This window comes from Elgaria multicarinata, chromosome 6 (assembly GCF_023053635.1).
Source record: "Elgaria multicarinata webbii isolate HBS135686 ecotype San Diego chromosome 6, rElgMul1.1.pri, whole genome shotgun sequence".
In the NCBI taxonomy this organism is placed as follows: Eukaryota; Metazoa; Chordata; class Lepidosauria; order Squamata; family Anguidae; genus Elgaria; species Elgaria multicarinata.
The window spans coordinates 58,417,375-58,438,061 of record NC_086176.1 but is presented as its reverse complement, the minus strand read 5'-3'; the positions used below and the strand labels follow the sequence as shown (position 1 = coordinate 58,438,061).

Sequence of the window (20,687 nt, the reverse complement as noted above, 5' to 3'; positions counted from 1 at the left end):
TAGCTATATCTATAGCATCTCTAATACCTAACATCTAGCAAAGCAATGCCATTTTATGGTGACCTCTTATACGTGTAGTCAGAGTTCCTTGTAAATCTCTTTATACAATCTAACACCAGTTAAAAGTTGCCAGCTTTCAAGTTTTGTAACAAACCTGGAGGCAGGCCCAAGTTTAAACTGGGATTCATTTTGATCAAGTTTAGGCCAAGTTTCCATAAACCTTGAACTGACTTATGTTTTTAATTTTGAAGCTATGTGGAACTCTGTAGAGTATGCATGTCTCAATCTATAGCCAGATGATTTTTCCTCAGCTGCCTTTTAAGTTGCATGAAAAGGAAAACGAAGAGCATTGTCCTCATAAAACAAAACAGGCTTCTGAATCCTTGAGCCTATATTATTCCTCAGTTGAAAGGTGTTCTGAAGTTGCAGCTGGTCCAGAATGCAGAAACTGCTGCCCCCTAGGTCCCCAAGAACATATTGCATCAATATACTTAATCCAAATTTCTATAGAATTCTGGGGCAGTTCAAGGAGCTAGTTTGAACTGGTAACTATCTGTGGCTCCCCAGATGTTGCTGGATTACAATTACCATTACCATGAACAATGTGGCTAATGGTCAGGGATGAAATGAGCTGTAGTTCAACAACTGGTAGGTCAAAGCTTCCCCACCATGACAAAGGCCTGCTCTCCCACTGCCTCTGTGTCTCTGCTACTTTTAAGATCTGCCAAGTGTATTAATGGCAATTTCATACTGTGGTCCACTTCCCATGTTAGCCTTGTAGCCTACGTTCTACCACAAACCCAAAAAGCATAAGGACCTCTCTGTGTAATTAGCTTCTTGCGCTACATGCCACCCAGGCAGCTTGAGTTCAATCATTCTAGGGAAGGCTCTCATTTTAAGGCAATTCTATGATGTAATCAGAATTAAAGCACTAAGGGTGCTATGCCATACAAGCAAACAACGGTGCACAGAGATTGCCTAATGATTTGGGTGCCTGGAGGAAAATGTACCGTTTGGGTACAATAGGAAATGGTTTTGAGGGGCACTCTAAATGGTTGCTTGCCAACTCTGCAATTTTCTTCCTCCAGACTTATGACCAAGCATTAATTTGGTTAATGTTCTCATTAATGTATGTATGCATTTAAATTCAGTTGCCACTTTTCTGCCATGATGCTCAAAGCAGCTTACAAATAATAATTAAAGGATCTCTTTATACAATATAAGAATATGCTAGCCTATTACTAGAGTTCTGTCAGACTGATTTTGCTCATTGTTGTTTTAAACTGAAGCTTGAACAGTATATGTGTGCAGAACATTTTGAAACTTCGAAAAAGTTCATAGCTCGAGCTTTGGGCAGCTTGGGAATAGAGATGGGAGGGAGATAAGGCAAAGAGGAGGTTAATGCATATGTTACTGTGCATGTAATGTAACATGTGAGGCAGTATGTGTATGCACATGTAACAATTACTCTTGTGTAGGGTGACCATATTTTGGAAACCAAAAAGGAGGACAACATGGTTGCCCCCAAGGGGGCGTGTCCAGTACCAAGAGGGCGTGCCGAACATAGCCTTGGTCACATGTCTGATTTTACAGCACACATTTAAGACAAATCTGTTCTACATAACATCTTAATGTTAAAATCACTGAAATAAAGAACAAGTGAGAGATTCAATGTATCTGAAATTAACTTCACTCACTCCTACTTTTGTAGGTTTTGCTGTACTTTGAAGCTTTTGCTATTCTCTGTGTGTTACATTCTCCCCTTCCCTCAAATATCTTTTCTGACTGTATCTTCACTCATTGCAAGCTGCTGTTGTTGTTAACAGGGTTTGCTACTGGCCCCAGATCTGTTTCAAATTTGATATGGCTAAAGCTCTACCTAAAAACTATCATGGTGCCAACTTTCAGCTCTTTATCTTTAAAAATGACAGTTTTAAAAATAATTTTAAAACATAATTTTTAAAAAAATTCCTAAAAAATCAATGAATGAACGTATCTGTTTCAAATTTGGTGTGGCTAAAGCTCAACCTAAATCCTATCATGGTACAAAGTTTTATCTCGTTAACTTTAAAAATGACGATTTTAAAAATAATAATGTTAAAACCTCAATTTTTAAAAAATTCCTAAAAAATCAATGGATGAACGGATCTGTTTCAAATTTGGTATGACTAAAGCCCTTCCTAAGAGCTACTATTGTGCCAAGTTTCATGCTTTATCTTAAAAAATGACGGAGTTAGAAGAATTTTTGTTAATTCCCATTAGAGCTGCTCTTTGAAAAAAAATCCGGATTTCCCCTCCCCCCTCCCGGATTTGCCATCAAAAACCCGGCCAAATCCGGGCAAATCTGGTCATATGGTCACCCTACTCTTGTGAGCTTTTAGAGTGCTGGGCCAATGGGGACAGGCACAAAATGTTGGGAAGGAGACTGAAGAAAAGTCAGTTGGGGATAGTTAGAGGAGGAGGAGGAGAAAGAGCTTAAAGGACACCAGAGGGAGAAGAGAAAGAACAACAAAAGATGAAAACAGATAGAAAAGGAAAAGTTGACATGAAGCAGCAAAATTGAGATTGGAAAAAGCTTGGGTTGTTTGGTTTTTTTACTTTAACTTTTATTGATCATTGTTTTAAAACATTTTGAAACATCAAGAAAGCCCCTGTGGCAATACAGGATTTGCACTAGTCTTCATAAGATTAATCAAATGGGTTTTAATTGATTAAGCAACTAAATAATCAATTAAATCTGCATATTTCTCCATATGATAAAAACAATTGTTCTTAAAAAGAAACTGTTTTGGCTGATGCTCACATGTCTCAGCAGGCATCTTCTTAAAAGAGCTAAAACCACTTCTCTATCTCTCTAGAATTTACCATTTCCCTTTTTTTTAATAAGAACTTGTACTAAAAATATTTTTTGACATTTCAAAATATACTTCCTGATTATCACAAGCACATCTTAATCAGTGTTTTAGATCAGTGAATTTAACCAATTAACAAATGTTTATTCAGAGGTAAGTCCCACTGTTTCAATAATGTTTACTTCCAGGTAAGTGCATAGAGTATTGCAACCTAAAGCTTGTAACAAGAGTAGGGATGTAAGAAACTATATTTAAGCATTACACCAAACACAGGACTAGGTACAGCTGTAAAACTGATAGCAAATTCCCAGCTGTGGAAATTTTTAATTAAAAGCCTGCCTGCCAAGCAAAACAACTTCTCTCCTTGTCAGCTAGAATTCATCTCCTTTACTAAAATGCTTTCATTGAGCAGGGTAAGATAAATAACTTGGAGACTATACCAGGAAAAGATTGCAGGACACATGAATGGATGGATTTCCCCTTTGTTAATAGCAGTATTACTAGTAGTATTAACAAAGTATCTAAAGATTCATTAGCCGCTGTAAGCAAATACAAGACAAGAGATTGCTTGGCCTAATAGGTTTAAAGACTATTAATACAAGAAACAAAAGGAGCTGTAGTCTGGAGCTTAACACTAAACTGTAACAGAGGACTATCCTGGGGGCAATCTTTATAATGCCGAGTTGGCATGGCGTTCCCCCAAAACCCTGTGCTTCCACTCCTAGCAGTTGCACCAGATAATCCTCAAGCCAAGGAGAAAGTGCGGGGTTTATGGTGGTCATCCGCCCCCTCCCCTGTCCCTGCAAAAGAGACAAGAAAAGATGTAGGGCAAGGAGAAGGAGGAAGCTCGGAGGAAGAAAATAATTTATTTTCCCTAAACTCTTCTCCACACAGCACGGCAATGCAGGGCATTCTAGACATTCCACTTGCCAGCCAGTCCCTTGCCCCAGCGAAGGGTGACCAGTCACCATCTGCTGGCAATTATTATTATTATTATTATTTATTTATATAGCACCATCAATGTACATGGTGCTGTACAGATAACACAGTAAATAGCAAGACCCTGCCGCATAGGCTTACAATCTAATAAGTTGTAGTAAACAATAAAGAGGGAAGGAGAATGCAAACAGGCACAGGGAAGTGTAAACAGGCACAGGGTAGGGCAAAACCAACAGTGTAAAGTCAGAACAAACTCAATATTTGAAGGCTATAGGGAAAAGAAAAGTTTTGAGCTGAGTCTTAAAAGCAGTGATTGAGTTTGTAGTTCTCAAGTGTTCTGGAAGAGCGTTCCAGGCGTAAGGGGCAGCAGAAGAAAAAGGACGAAGCCGAGTAAGGGAAGTGGAGGTCCTTGGGCAGGCGAGAAGCATGGCATCCCAGAGCAGCTACGGAGTGGCTTGTGAACGAGGACAGACTGGCTGAAGAGCTGGGCTGCCCTCGCTCTCACTGGAAAAGTTGGGATAAGTCCCCAACTTTTCAGCTGCACATATTCAGCTCTTTGCCCTGGATGGCTTAGAATCTGTGGCTGCATCATCTAACTAATGCCGTGCGGATTCAGAGCCTCCCCGAGGCAAAGAAGATGTCAAGACAGTACCTACTTCATGTACCATAAGGACCATCAAGATCCAATGAGACCACGTTGTTGATTGTATCCTAACAACAGCCACAGGAGGGTAGTTTCCTGTGGCTGCTCAAAAACTGTGGAACTTCCTATTTCTAGCTGACCTCTCTTCCCATGATGTTTAGATATTAGAACTGGGAACTGGGCTTGTGTAGGCCTGCCTGCTCTCTCCTCTTCTTCATAGGGAAAAGTGAACACTCCAACTGAGAGAACCTGCAGTCATTCCAGTGCAGAGTTTCCCTAGCTTCTAGGTTCAAATATCTAGGGAGTAGTTCACTAGCAAGCACATGCGGCCTTCTCCAAATCTCTGTTTGGGGAGAAAGTGATATCTAAGGATTGCAGGCTCAAATATCTTTTAAAAATACTATAAGACTCTTTTAAGGGCTGGATTTTTAAGAATGGAGTTAACTTTAAAGAATTTTGCAAGTTATAAGCATAATTAAGGCTATAATCTTATACCCACTTACCTGGGAGTAAGCCCCATTTTACTTAGTAGGAAATATGTCTGACTAGGCTATTACAACATGATATTTTTACTGACAGTGTTTTTAATGTGATGCCAGCAACACTAGGAATAAAATAGGTAACTATTTCCAAGAAGATTTTAAGCCTTTGTCTTTCCCTTCTACCAAAATGCTACTACACTGAACTAAAAATCCTTCACAAATAAAATCAAAGCATGTGTAAAGAGTGTAAAAATCTAAATGATCTATATATGCATATGACTAATTATAAATTCTGTTAAGTAACAATGGACGTTGAGCTCTTAAGTTATTTAAGTTACAGTAAGTTTTGTGCTCTTACGTTATTTAGGATGCAATCCTATGCATGTTTAGACAGAAATAAGTCCTACAACTCCCAGCATGCTGCAGTAGCAAGCATATACCCACTTACATGGGAGTGAGCCCCACTGAACTCAATGGGACTTACTTCTGAGTATATACATCATAGGATTGAGCTGTTAAGCTATATCAGTCAGCATGGTACAGAAAGTGTAATATCAACACTTATTCATATTACTGCCAGGAGAAAGGTTTTCTTTAAGCATATTAAAGCACATCTGGCTCTTCAAGTCCAAAAGGTAAAAAAAGAAACTGAAATTTCATGACTCTTAGTTTATTTTCTTTTTAAAAGAAAATTGGATAGTTAATGTCAAAGTTCTGTTAAAAACTGGCATCTTGCCTAGGTAAGGCCTACAAGAATTTTGCCCCTCTATAATGTTTGATCTGGCTTTACACACATGAGGAGGGGAAAGGAGTGGGCAGAGTACTTGCTGGTGAGATCACTTATGTAAAAAGAAATTAAATAAAATCCAGATTAAAACAAGTATTTGTCTATTGATGGAATAGTTGCTCTCACTGTCTGTCTGTCTATTTCTCTCTCCCCACCCCCACCCCCTTCTCTGAGAAAGAGAGAAGTCCATTCGAGAGAGCCTGATTTCACTTCCCCTAACCTTACAATGGTCTGTACTGTCAATACTCCCATATTTTGGAACTTTTCCCATATAGAAGGAGCTCAATTTAAGCCATAAATAACATATACCTTTAGAAACCTAAATCATTCTTTGTTTGAACGGCCTTTCTTTTTCACGTTAGCATTTGAATATGAATGGTTATTTCCAAAAAGTATTTTAAGAGAAATCGTTGAAAGTTTTTGATTTGTCAGTGAGAATTTGCTTTAGAACTATATTGCTATTTCTACATTCCACTTATAACATATAAATGGATTCCACATATACCCTACTGTGGATTAACTGGATTAACATGTCACAGGGCTTGATCCAAGATCTCTGGAGTTCATATGGACTTTTTGTAGTATAGTTATAGTATTCTCTTTTTTTTTTTTTTACATCTTTGCAGTGATGCAGTATAACATTTCTATACTGCCATTCAATCCAAAATTTCCAAGGCAGTTTTCAATAACTAATAACACAATAAAGAACTAAAATAGTTAAAGCGGGGGGGGGGGGGAGAGAGAGAATGTATTCAACGCTAAAATTCTAGGTTGAAAAGAACAGTATTTGCCTGGCACCTAAAAGACATTAATTTAGGCACCATGAGCATCCTTGGGTAAAGAGTTCCACAAACAAGGCACCACAGCCAAAAAAGTCATCTTCCCCCATAGCCACACAGTTCAGGGAGTACCCCTGTGGAGCACTGGGGAAACACAGTGGGAGCATCCAGAGCAAGACCTCAGAGGAAGATCTCAGTGAATAGGTCTGTTGATGTGGGAGAAGTCTTTCTTTCAAGTATCCAGGTTTTAAGTCATGTAGAGGTTTAAAGGGAATCACCACTTTGAATTATATTCATAAATGGACTGAAAGCCAGTGGAACTCTTTAAGCACTAGTGAGATATGTTCCCACCATTCATTCCCGCTTAGTAGCTTAATGGCTGTGTTTTAAACTATCTGCAGAATGACTTTCTTTCTGCGATTATTTTATTTCATCACCAAATGCTCACACCCTTGGTGGTGTCATGATGACTTTTTAGACTTTGGTAACTTCCTCCTTTGGGATATGAAAAGGTTACTCCGAAATCTCCCCAAATTTATGTTGTCAGAAGGATATTTCCTTACCTCTACTATGACAGGTAATAGGCACTTGGGCGAGGTTTAGGGCTGTAGAGGTTTAGGGCTGATTCCTGAATCACAGAACTATTTTTTCCTCATAAGGTCATGTTTGAGTAGTCACTTCATTAGTAAGGAATTTGTTTTCAAGAATTAGTTCAGCATGCACTCCGTTCCCCACTGGCATATATCTCAAAAACTTAAAAAAAAGAAAAGTTGACCTCACCTGCTACATACAAGCTAGCTGAGATCTAAATGTTCAGAAATAATTAATCAGAAAATAATTAATTCTGTAGCTAAAACTGCAAATATACATATTTTAGAGTATATTTTAATGAGTCACTAAACTTTCCATGGATAAGCACATGTGTAATGCACAAATATTCTTAGGTTTGTGGTATTCACATTACTGTACATTAAAACATGTAATATTTTGTTTTTCTAGTAGATTCATGCCAAGGATAGGTAATGTCTGCTACACTTTTAGGGCCTGCCCTGTCTGAAGAGTTTTTTTATTGTTTTGTTTTTAAACCTATATATAATTATATAGCATGTATTTTCTTTAACAGACAGCAGACTTTTACCATTTTTCTGAGAGATCATGTGAAGTCTTTCCATTTTTCCTACAAGAATATATGCAATAAAATATCTATATATTTTGTTTCTGTGTCATTTCTATAACTACTTCAAAATGCAGAAGTTATTCCTATTTTTACAACATGCTCCAGTCCCAGTTTCAAACACTTCTTTTATGACAGATCCTAGGTTCTGGCACTCTGCTGCTGACTGCCTAGGATCAGGCCTGAGGCTCCCATACTGAAAAAATGTATAATAGGAACTAATCCCAATACTGTGACAGCCACTATCACAGGTACCTAACCAGCATAGGTAGAGATGCAATAAAACAGGCAGGGAAGGAGGAATACATCCCCTTAATCCTTTTTCCTGCAATTTCCTCTTAGGCCGTTTCTACACCTGCCTTTTTCCTTAGGATTGTCCCTGGATCATCCTTGTGCATCCAAATGTCACACAGGGGATCCCGGGAGTAGGCAGGGATGATCCCTCCATTTTCCTGGGATAACCCTTAGGTGTAGAAAGGGCCTTAGACCCATGAATGTGCTCAGTGCAATTTCATCAGATTCATCTCACATTAAGGATGTAGGATGTAGAAAAGACTGATGAGCAGGTATAAAATGTCTTGATAGCTGAGGCAGCGCAACACAGTGCTTGTATTGAGGCCCAGTATTGGGCAAAAGGCAGGATACAAATAATAATAATAATAATAATAATAATAATAATAATAATAATAATAATAATGCCACATCTACCAATTTATACAATAGGGCTATAAAATCATCACAATGAACTGAAATAGAACCTTCTTTACTATTTACATCCAGCAAACTGAACTCCAGACAAATCTAGTATCAATGAGAACTATTGAGTTTAGGTAGAAAATATCCCAAACTAAAGTGAAGTTTCATGAAGGATTAACTTGGGAAAAGTGGCATTCCACTATACAGCACACAAGCCAAGAACATACCCACACTTCCTTTGCCTATGCAATATCCGCACTACGTGCAGCAGCTATATTTAACAACCATAGCTGCCTTCACTTCATTATTTATATTGTTATTGTGAAATCTTCAGAATGTTTTTAATCTTTAATGAGTGAAGATAAAGGATTTCTCATGGTGAAAATACACAACACTTCTCTATTTATTGTTAATATTTCCTTACTATTTATTCTAAAGCTGATTTATTCATGACAAGCAAAGTTGTTTCCAGTTTTGTACAAAATGTTCATTTTCCTTTTTTGAGACTGAACTTCAGTCATATCCCCTATTTGGTAGCATTTGTTTCAAAATGTATTTTATCAGTTAATTTAGCAGATACTGCATTGAAGTACAATTTTAGGGAACATTATAAGTAAGAAAATAGTTTGGTCCTGTGACAAAACTGCTACCATCTTTCTCAAGAACTCTGTTTTTCCTTTGGGGGGTTACTAAAAATGAGCAAGTAAATGAAAACATACATAATTAATCAACTCATAGGTTTCTGTCCATCAGTGTCCATTCCACTATCTGTCCACAAGCAGAATAGGCACCACTGGCAAAATGGATATCTGCTCCCTATGCAGCTCCCATGCCCCAAAATCCAGTCCAGAGAGTTGGGGGGAAATCCTGTTGCATAGATGGAAATCTGCTTCTGTAGTGTTTGATGCAGCCCATTTCTTCTTTGTGGTCTCTATGCATCACACATATGGGATCTGCATACGCAAATCCTCAATCAGGAATGTACTATAGCTGAGGAATTTTGTGCAGGAACCCTCCCACACCACACCAGCATACATGCCCATAGCAGGTTCCAACCTATTCCCTTAGTTCTCTTTTGACCACTGCTGTGACAGCCTTGTAGAAAATCTTCTACTTTTCACTTCCTCCTGAGGAAAATTTGAACACACTGAGGTTTTTCTTTTCTTTCTCTTATTTATCTGCCTTCTCATTTCCTTTACCTATCAATTTTGCATTGCTTTTTCACTATCTCTGCTATCACCTGCATGTGCATGGCCCTGTAGGGCCCCCTTTCACAAGTATGCCCACTGTGGCAGTAAACTCAATCCAACTGATGGGTATTTGCTTTGTCCCCATTGTTTTGGAGAGGGCCACAAGGTGGACACCTGTTCATTTTGTCAAACGTTTATTAAAGAGGCCAGAAGGAAAGGATGCCTGCCTACCAAAGTGTCCAAGGTGTCAAAGAACCACTCTATTGAGATGTCAGAGATCCTAGCCCAATTAAATATGGCAATTTCAGTGGCTTTAGGATCATGATCTGTCTCACTGCCGTCTACTTCCAAGGCTGTTGGTACCAACCCACAAACATTGGGTCAGTTGTTGAATATTGCTACAGCCAATAAACTGCCCAAAGGAATGAGAGCTCATAAGCTGCTCCAGTTAGAACCAAAGAAAAAGAAGAAAAAGTAATCTTCACCTTCACCTCCAATGGTCCTCCCATGAGCACTGGGAGGGGATAACAGTGCCACCACCATCACTGCTTAATTCACGGATTCCAGTGCATTTTTGGCAAATATCGGATCTGACACTGAGCACCCAGACACTAGAAGACCCTCAAGTCCTAGCCTTGACATTGGAAGGGGAAATTTGAAAGCTGTCTGTAGACCCAGGAAGTGGGCTGTCACTAAGCAAAATAATTTGACTTCATGTAACAGGATGAAAACCCCACATATTCTGATATGTTAATTACAGATCTAAATCCACCTTGGTTTGGCATTTTATTAAAATATTTTGGAAGAAAGTCAAACCTGGATTTGGGCACAATTTAAGCAGTCAATTTGAGCAGCTGTTTTAATTTATCATTTAGATCTGACTGGCAGCTATCAAAGAAACGAAAAAGGCTCTTACTTCCTATTGCAGAAGAATACAGGGCTCACATCTGCACAAAAGCTACCACTGACCTGCATTAGCTGAGATCAGCGGTTCACCCCTGTGCTTGATGCTGAAAGCCATAGTGCAGGTGCTTTGACACCATAAGCCAACTTAGGCAGTGAACACCATCCAAATGTTTTTCTGATTCATTACACTTACCTTCACACTTCTGAGTTGCTTCATTCTGTTTGTGGCCTGCAGGGCATTTGCACTCATATGATCCAACTGTATTGATGCAATTTCCCCCTTGGCAGATTCCAGGGATAGCCTGACATTCATCAACATCTGTAAATAAAACAGGGAGAACTGTGTCAAAAATGTATGCCTCAATGTTCTAAGAAAACCTTCGAATCTTTGTCACTCCACTTCTGAAATCTCTTCATTGGCTTCCAATTCACTCCAGAATCCAATATAAACTTCTCCTGCTGACCTTCAAAGCTCTTCACGGTCTAGCTCCTGCCTATCTCTCCTCTCTCATCCCACACTATCGCCCCGCTCGTGCTCTCCGCTCCTCTGATGCCATGCTTCTCGCCTGCCCAAGGACCTCCACTTCCCTTACTCGGCTTCGTCCTTTTTCTTCTGCTGCCCCTTACGCCTGGAACGCTCTTCCAGAACACTTGAGAACTACAACCTCAATCACAGCTTTTAAAACTCAGCTAAAAACTTTTCTTTTCCCTATAGCCTTCAAATATTGAGTTTGTTCTGACTCTATACTGTTAGCTTCACCCTACCCGGTGCCTGTTTACACTTCCCTGTGCCTGTTTGCATTCTCCTTCCCTCTTTATTGTTTAATAATTAGATTGTAAGCCTATGCGGCAGGGTCTTGCTATTTACTGTGTTATCTGTACAGCACCATGTACATTGATGGTGCTATATAAATAAATAAATAAATAAATAAATAATAATAATATAAAATACAATTTTAAAATTAATATGAAGGATCACCCAATACATGTGTACATATCTTTTAAGAACAAAAATCAGAACAAAGAAAACAATGAATATGGGTGAACATTATCTCAAAATTTATCATTCCAAAACATGACAAAGACACTCCATCTTTCAATATCTTCAACAGGCAATCTTATGCAATTGCTAATAATCTACACCAGCCTTTCCCAACCTGGTTCCCTCCAGATATTTTGGACTTCAGCTGCCATCAGCCCCAGCCAGCAAGGCCAATTGTTAGGAATTCTGGGAGTTGTATTCCAAAACATTTGTTGGACACTAGGCTGGGAAAGACTCACCTACATTAGATCTTTCCTGCTCATAAGAACATAAGAAGAGCCATGCTGGATCAGGCGAAGGCTCTATCTAGTCCAGCACTCTGTGTCGTGTTTCTCAGAAAACTCCCACTTTTGATGGGAGGCAAATGACGAGGCCTGCTAGGTAATCCACAAAGCTTTTATTAAGCAAAAAACATCTCTTCCACCTGAAACGAGTCTAATCTCTTGGAAACTTCCCCCTAGGCAAAACTATGCAAACTAAATGAGACAATTGTCCAATCAAGGAGAACAGGAAGCCTTTTCCCAAATGCCCGTAACTTCAGAGAGCCTGGTGTGGAGGCAGGTTCTGGTGCAATGGTAGCCAGACCGACTTTCTCACACCTTCCTTTCGCTCCATGCGTTTTAGCTTCCAGCAGACCCTAGCATCAGCTAGCTTGTCAGGGTGCTCTCCTCCAGAAGAAAGCTCACTTCCCACTGAGGGTATAGGATTTGGCCTTGAGGAGTTAAGCTCTGGAGAGGGCTGACTCCCAGCTGGTGAATCACCCGTGAGAGCTTCCCCCCCCCCCACTGGTACAGGCTGGCTGGTGTCTGGCGCCTCCTCCTCTAGTTCCAAATCTGATTCTGATTGATTACCTGAAATACCTTCTCCCAAAACAGGGGCAATAGGGTTAGACATGACACTCTGTTCCCTCAGTGGCCAGCCAGCAATTGACCAGGGACCCACAAGGTGGTCACAGGTCCAACAGCACCCTCCCACCCATGTTCTGGTGAATATTGGCTTACTGCCTCTGATACTTGATATATAGCCATCAGGACTAGTAGCCATTGATAGCCTTCTCCACCAGGAATTTATCCAACACCCTTTTAAAGCCATCCAAATTGGTGGCCATCACCACATCTTGTGGTAGTGAATTCCATAGTTTAACTATGTGCTGTGGGAAGAAGTACCCTCATTGATAGCAATGAGGGTATGGAAGTTCTCTCTCCAGTTTGTGAGATTAGTTATTTTAGGTTTATTTTTAATATTACTAATTGATTTATTAGTAACTAACATATGCTACCTTATTTGCTGAAAAGCCATCAAGGTGGTGAACAACAATTTAAAACAATAAAACTTTAAAATGATTATAAAAACCAAGAGCATTACAAATAATAAAACATTAAAGCATCAAACAACTTAATAATTTTAAAAGTTAAAAAAAAGACTAATTTTTCCATCTTTTCTAAAAAGCCAAGAAAGTGGGAGCCAATCATAGCTCTTGAGGGAGCAATTCCACACCAAAGAAAGCCCTTTCACATGTGCCTAACAAATAGGCCTCTGTAGGTAATGGTATGGTCAAGAGGCATCTCCTGCAGATCCTAACAATGTTTAGGGTTTGAAAAATAAAGCCAATATCTTGACTTGAGCCTGAAAAGCAATTAGCAACTAGTTCAGGACTTTTAAAATAGGTGTAGTACAGTCCCAATACCATGCACCAATTAGCAGCCTAGCTGCCACATTTTGCATTAATTCAAATTTCCGGACAATCGTCATGGGTGTAAATCACACAGAGTAGTCTAAGCATGATGTAACCAAGGTGTGTAATCCTTATGGCCTCAACATTCCATAAATACTGGAAGCTCAAGTTCCTTCTCAGGTCATTGGTGGCAGACTTAAATTTATTCTCCTTTTCTTTTATAAACTACTATATTTCTGTGTATGCTGAGTATGTACTTTTGGACGGACAGCCTGATTTCACTTCCAAACTCAGCCAAGACAGTTCACTATTAGAGGAATGATTTTATTTAAAACAAACAAAAACAGTTCCACTTCCAGTTATCCACTGACTTGAAGACAAGTACATTGCAAACAATAATTCTTTAGAAGAGTTTACTATGTAGTCATATAGTTAAGCATAGTTTATCATAATCATTAATTGCTAAACTTTATTTGTAAGTAAATTTACAGGAAATGTTTATACTTTATTCCTGAAACTCTTCTGAGTATTTGGAATTGTACAACCCCCCATAATGTTTTTGCTAGGTCTTCTATTCTCTAAGAAAGCCTATGGCAAATTTCTTTTGGGCTAATTCAGTACACTAAAGACTCTGATAGTAACGGTCCAACTGATCCTAACATGTCTAGTACCTGCAGAGTTTACAGACTCTGTACAGTGCCTTAGTTCATATGGAGATGGTGTGACTTTGGTGTGACAGCATCCTTTGCCTGTACTACTCTTTTATTGTTCTGGTGGTGCCACAAACTGGAAGCAAGGGGATGCTCATTATTTCTTCCACCAGATATACTGGTTTACACATGCATATTCAATTCATCGTTCAGTGACTGCCACATTATGTGGTGACATTTATTATTATTATTATTATTATTATTATTATTATTATTATTATTATTATATTTATTTGTATCCCGCCTTTTGCCCAATACTGGGCCTCAAGGAGGTCTTACAAAGTTTAAAACATACATTGTAAAACCTAGGAAAAGAAATGTAAAAAACAAACACCTGTTTAAAATACACGACAAAATGATAAGTTATTAACATAGATGGAGGACCAAATTACTCTCCAAAGTTATTTGGAACAAACAAGTTTTAGCCTGCTTCCGAAAACCCATCAAGGAGGGAGCCAGTCTAGCTTCCCCGGGAAGAGAGTTTCAAAGCACTGGAGCAACCACCGAGAAGGCCCTCTCCCATGTTCCCACCAAGCACGCCTGTGAAGATGGTGTGACTGAAAAAGGGCTTCTCCAGAAGATCTTAAAGCACGCACAGGCTCATAAGGGAGAATATGGTCTTTCAAATAACCTGGACCCCAGCCATATAGGGCTTTGTAGGTCATAACCAGCACTTTGAATTGTGCCCGGAAACAGACTGGAAGCCAGTGGAGCTGTTTTAACAGGGGAGTTGTATGCTCCCTGTAACCAGCTCCGGTCAACAATCTGGCTGCAGCTCTTTGAACCAGCTGGAGTTTCCGAACACTCTTTAAAGGCAGCCCCATGTAGAGCACGTTACAGTAATCCAATCGAGATGTAACTAAGGCATGCGTCACCGTGGCCAGGTCCAACATCTCTAGGAACGGGCGCAGTTGGCGCACTAGCTGTAACTGTGCAAATGCACTCCTGGCCACCGCTGAAACCTGGCCATCCAGGCTCAGGGCTGAATCCAGAAGCACACCCAAGCTGCAGACCTGTGTCTTCTGGGGGAGTGTAACCCCATCCAGCACAAGCTGAATCCCTATTCCCTGATCTGCCTTTCGACTGACCAGCTGTACCTCTGTTTTATCTGGATTAAGCTTCAATTTGTTCGCCCTCATCTAATCCATTACTGCCAACAGACACTGCTTTAGCACAGAAACCGCTTCCTTGGAATTGGGTGGAAAGTAGTAGTAGAGTTGGGTGTCATCAGCGTACTGGTGGAACTGTACCCCACAACTCTGGATAACCTCTCCCAACAGTTTCATGTATATGTTAAATAGCACGGGGGACAAAACAGAGCCCGGAGGGACTCTACAGGCCAACGGCCAAGGTGTAGAACAGGAGTCCTCCAGTATCACCTTCTGGGTCCACCCATCCAGGAAAGAATGGAGCCACTGTAAAATAGTGCCTCCAAGTCCCATCCCAGCAAGGCAGCCCAGAAGGATATCATGGTTGATGGTATCAAATGCCGCTGAGAGGTCCAGCAGAACCAGTAGGGACACACTCCCCCTGTCCAGTTCCCGACAAAGATCATCCATCAAGGCGACCAAAGCTGTTTCTGTCCCATAACCAGACCTTATATGTAGTGATGAGTGAACTTACCCAAAGTGAATTCAGTATTTATTCAGAAAGCAATTCATTCATTCATGTAAACTCAAGATGAGACTTCTCTTTTACTACGAACTCTGATTCTGTGTATGTGAGGTTTTGCGCATGGGCAGTATCAATGTGCATCTTTAGAGTTGTTGTTTGGAAGGATGCATGGCATCATGTGTCACATTATGACCACTTTCTTTTTGGTTGTTTCAGGTAGCCTGCCTGCGTGATGATGTCATGTGATGTTTACTCAGTGTTGCCAATCATCAGTATGACAATGGACCCTACAGAGTCCTCCTCCTTCTCCTCACAGAGCCAGAGCTGTGGCAGCAACTGTTTCAAGTGTTTTTGTGGTGTCAAGATGGTAATAGGACAACTAAAAATTTGGAGTGGGTGAAATCTATGTATTACTTTACTGAGCATGCTCTGAAGCACACAATCAGTTCCAAACCTAACAGCAAATTCATATTACATCAATCCAGGCTTACCAGAAAGGTGACCATTACAAATAGATGAGTTTCAAACAGCTAACAAATTATGAAATCCTGCAGCATCACAACTCATATATATGAATGAGGCATGAAAGATCAAACATACAGATATAACTTTCATTCAACAAATAATTACAATGAACTATCTATCAAAATTTTCTGCAATTCCGATCAAGACAGACAGAACTTTCATATCAACTTGCCTGAATGCTTTTCAATGGTCAATTGAGGCATTCAACTATAAAAATCAGTATGAAATAATGAAATGGTGAGAAATCAAGTAATGTACCTGCTCTTGAAATAACCCTATAACAGTAAAAACAAAAGCTGGGAGCAGAGATCAATAATTCACCCAAGACTGAGTCCCTTTGGAAGTATTACTAACCATATAAATATTCCCAGTAGCCTCTTTCTTAGCTGTATGGTACAGTATTTGACCTTTAGCCTTGTGCTTCAATGTGCACTTAATACATGTGGAGATTCAGTATAAGTGCACCCTTTATCTGCCAGTGTTGCTTATTTAAATGCAGCCAACTGTGTCAGCAGAGCAGTAGCTAATATTAACAATTTACAGATGTTGTTAAGTAGCAAATTAATGTGCAAACATCAATATAGGAATCCTCTAGTGGCCATTACTTCTACAAAGAGAGTCTGTGTTTGACTCCCTCACAAGAGAATGTTTCACAGCTGAAAGAGATGAAGATATTAAATAATTAAAAATCAATTACTGTAACAGCAGGAAATAAAAATAATTAAGTTTCCCTCTCTCTCTGAAGTGAAAACATTTCAGCATTGAAGAAATGTTATTAATCATTCTCAGCTTTAGTCTTATTCATAACAAATATGACTTTTTCTAAACAAAGAAAGGAAAAGGCAGAAAATTATGTTATGTTGCAGTGCTCTACTGAAAAAGGTCAAAGAGAGGAATATGAATGCAGTTTTGCTACACCAGGACCTGTATTCCTGAAGCTATTAATAGACATTTAGATATGTCCAGTCTAAAATTTGGCTGGACCCATCTCTGAAAGCTCTGATCCTGGGAAACTGAAAGCTCATGGCAAATTGGTTTAAGAAGCTACTTTTGCCAAGTCAAACCATTAGTCTGCTGAAACTCCAGTGCATTATCTTGTCCTGTTTTGTAGGATCAGTCTCAGTTTATGGATCTGAGACACCTGCATCTGTACGACACAGTACATGCTCTCCCAACCCTTGTCCTTCATGATTTCTTTGAGCTAGCCATGGCATACTGAACTGATGGATCAGTGGAGTGGTGAATACATCACTATGTGATGCTATGGTCCCTATTGCCTTGAAGGAGGAAGTGGTGTGATCACACTTGAACAAACCCTCCCTTGACCCAGAGATTTATTCCAACTATCACCCAATCACAAATATGGGTAAGGTTTTTGAGAGACTGGTGGCATTCCAGTCTGGGTTCAGGCTCAGTTTTGGAACAAAATTGGCCTGGGTTGCTATGCTAGGTGACCTTCTTTGGAAAAGGAACAGGGGAGTGTAACCCTGTTACTATTGTGGGGTATCACAAAGCACTATCTTGTCCCAATGTTATTTAGATTTCTATTAAGATTTTGGAAGTGGTTATTAGATTTGGGGCAAAGGGTCACCAGTATACTGATGATACCCAGCCCTATTTCTCTATGACATCTGAATCAGGAGAGGTTTTGCACATTCTGAACCAGTACTTGGATGCAGTTATGGCTTGGATGAGGGATAATAAACTGAAGCTGAATCCTAGTAAGTCAGAGACCCCATGGGTGGGTGGTTCCCAGGTCCAAGAATTGGGCTGTTTGCCTATTCTAGGGGTTGCACTCCTTATAAAAGAGCAGGTACGCCCATTACCAACTTCAGTTGATGCACCAACTACACTGTTCCTGGATAGGGACAACCTAGTCACGGTGATCCATGCACTGGTAACCTCACAAGTGATCCATGCACTGCTAACCTCACAATTACTGCTAACCTCACGTCCTGTAGAGCCCGCTCTGCTCCTTGGAATACTAAGGAGTTGCGGTCAATGAAACAGGCTGGACGTCGGCTGGAGCGCAAATGGCGCAAGACTCGAAGCGAAGATGACCGAGCACGCTGTAGAGCGCATAATCGTGCCTATTGCGTGGCAGTGCGGGCAGCAAAGAAGGCTTATTTTGCTGCCTCTGTTGCGTCCTCGAGTAGCCGTCCAGCGGAGCTCTTCCGGGTGGTCCGGGGCTGCTAACATCCTCCCCAGCAAATGGGGCCCTGGCTCCGTCAAGGACCCGCTGTGACCTTTTTGCATCACACTTTGAGGACAAGATCGCTTCTCTCCGCAGCGAGCTTGACGTTGTTTTTAGTGCAGCTCCAGTTGAGGTGTCCGATGCCACCATCTGCCCAATTTTGTGGGATCAGTTCCAGTTATTGCGGCCTGATGATGTAGACAAGGTGCTTGCAGCAGTGCGGCCAACCACTTGCCCTCTCGATCCCTGTCCCTCCTGGCTTATAAAAGCAAGCCGAGGGGGTCTGACTGGGTGGGTCCAGGGGGTGATAAATGCTTCTCTCCGGGAAGGGGTGGTCCCTGCTGTCCTTAAGGAGGCAGTAGTGCGACCACTCCTGAAGAAGCCCACCCTGGACCCGATGGTATTAGGCAACTACCGCCCAGTTGCTAACACTCCTTTTTTAGGGAAGGTACTTGAGAGGGTTGTGGCGGAGCAACTGCAGGCACTCTTGGAGGATACTGATTATCTAGATCCATTCCAGTCTGGGTTCCCATCTGGTTACGGGACTGAATCAGCCTTGGTCGCCCTGATGGATGACCATTATCGAGAGAGGGACAGGGGGAATGCAACCCTGTTAATCCTGCTCAATCTCTCGGCGGCTTTTGATACCATCGACCATGGTATCCTCCTGGATCGACTCTGTGGGATGGGCATCGGAGGCACTGTTTTACAGTGGTTCCGGTCCTACCTACGGGGTCATTTTCAGAGAGTAGCATTGGGTGACCAGTCCTCGGCCTCCTGGCAATTGAGCTATGGAGTGCCGCAGGGCACCATCTTGTCCCCAATGTTATTTAACATCTATATGAAGCCGTTGGGAGTGGTCATTAGGGGATTTGGAGCTAAATGCCATCAATACGCTGATGACATGCAGCTCTATCTCCCTGTGGCAACTGAATCAGGTGAGGCTGTGCAAGCCCTGGACCAGTGCCTAGACTCAGTAATGGGCTGGATTTCTGTCGTTGGAGTCTCAAGTAGCTGTCACGGCTCGGAGTGCCTTTTTCCATCTTCGGTTGGTTCGCCAACTACAGCCTCTCCTGGACAGGGATAGCTTGACCACGGTGGTACAGGCATTGGTAACCTCAAGGTTGGATTACTGCAACACGCTCTATGTGGGGCTGCCCTTGAAGCTGCTCCGGAAGCTGGAGCTAGTGCAGAATGCTGCAGCTCGGCTGTTGTCTGGAGCTGCCCCTTTCCAGCATGTAACTCCTCTGCTGAGGGAACTGCACTGGCTGCCTATTCACTACCGGGCCAGGTTTAAGGTTCTTGTACTTGTGTACAAAGCCCTAAACAACTTGGGACCAGGATACCTGAGAGAGCGCCTTCTCCCTTACCAACCTGCCCGGTCACTGAGGTCATCCGAGGGCCTGCTCCTGGTGGTTCCACCTAGATCCATCCTCCGATTGGAATCCGCCAGGGGAAGAGCCTTCAGCGTGGTGGCGCCCCTCCTGTGGAATTCCCTGCCTCTGGAGGTCAGGCAGGCTCCGACCTTGTACTCCTTTCGGCGCCTCCTGAAAACATCTTTATTCCAAGAAGCCTTTCTTTAACATGCAGCCTTGGATTTCTGTGTTGTTGTTGTTTTGCTTCTTTTTAAATTTTGTTTTATTCTGTTTTTATTTTCATTTTACCTTGTACACCGCTCCGAAATTTTTTCAATGAGGAGTGGTATATAAATATTCTAAATAAATAAATAAATAAATAAATAAAATGAGATTACTGTAATGTGCTCTATGTAATGTGCTTCCCTTATACCTGTTTCAGAAGCTGCAGCTACAGCAGAATGCATCATAGAGGATGTTCATTGGACACCCAGTGATATTTATCCATTAGTTAACAAAAGGAAGGTGGTACTGTTAGACCATCCATAATTCAGGAAAACACATACAATCACTGTTTGCAACTGGCCTTTGTGCTTGGCTTAATGAGAATTACAAACACTCAGCATTTTTCAGGATTTGTCCCTTGTCAAATGTCTGGTGTTATCTTTATGCCTTTGATGTTTTGCTGTTCTCAGAAATGATTTGACAGTACAAGCTGCTCAGTAGCTGAGATCCTAATTCATGTTGAATGTAGCACATTCAGACCATCATAAAGAATAATTGTGAAATTACATAAATTAGAGTAACAAATCATAGTTGTTTTAAACATGCATTGTTCACAGGCTTTGTTCACAGGCTGAATACCCACCCTGTTTTTGATTTCCACAGTGTAATTTTGCAACAATGTCAGTGTTCACTGCACAGTTTAAGAATATTTGTCATGCTCAGTTAACTGGCAACCAAAGCTCCGAAACCCTGGAAAACATTTTCAGATGCAGTGAAGCTACAGAGCCAAGTGACTCCTTGGTGTAACTCTAATGAATTCTCTTCAGAAAGTGGAGGTGTTACAAGTATTAGAGGAGATATATATAGATGATTCTTGCAAGCAGGATCAGCATCAGCAC

The 20,687-nt window shown here is 41.0% G+C and overlaps 1 protein-coding gene across 1 annotated transcript in view; it reads right to left on the bottom strand.

Moving 5' to 3' along the window:
• Positions 1-20,687, bottom strand: part of FBN2 (fibrillin 2) — a 186,613-nt gene that overhangs the window by 122,807 nt on the left and 43,119 nt on the right. The window contains exon 7 of the mRNA XM_063129462.1: positions 10,642-10,767. Within this exon, the coding sequence (XP_062985532.1) occupies positions 10,642-10,767 (126 nt within the window). The remainder of the gene's footprint in view (positions 1-10,641; positions 10,768-20,687) is intronic.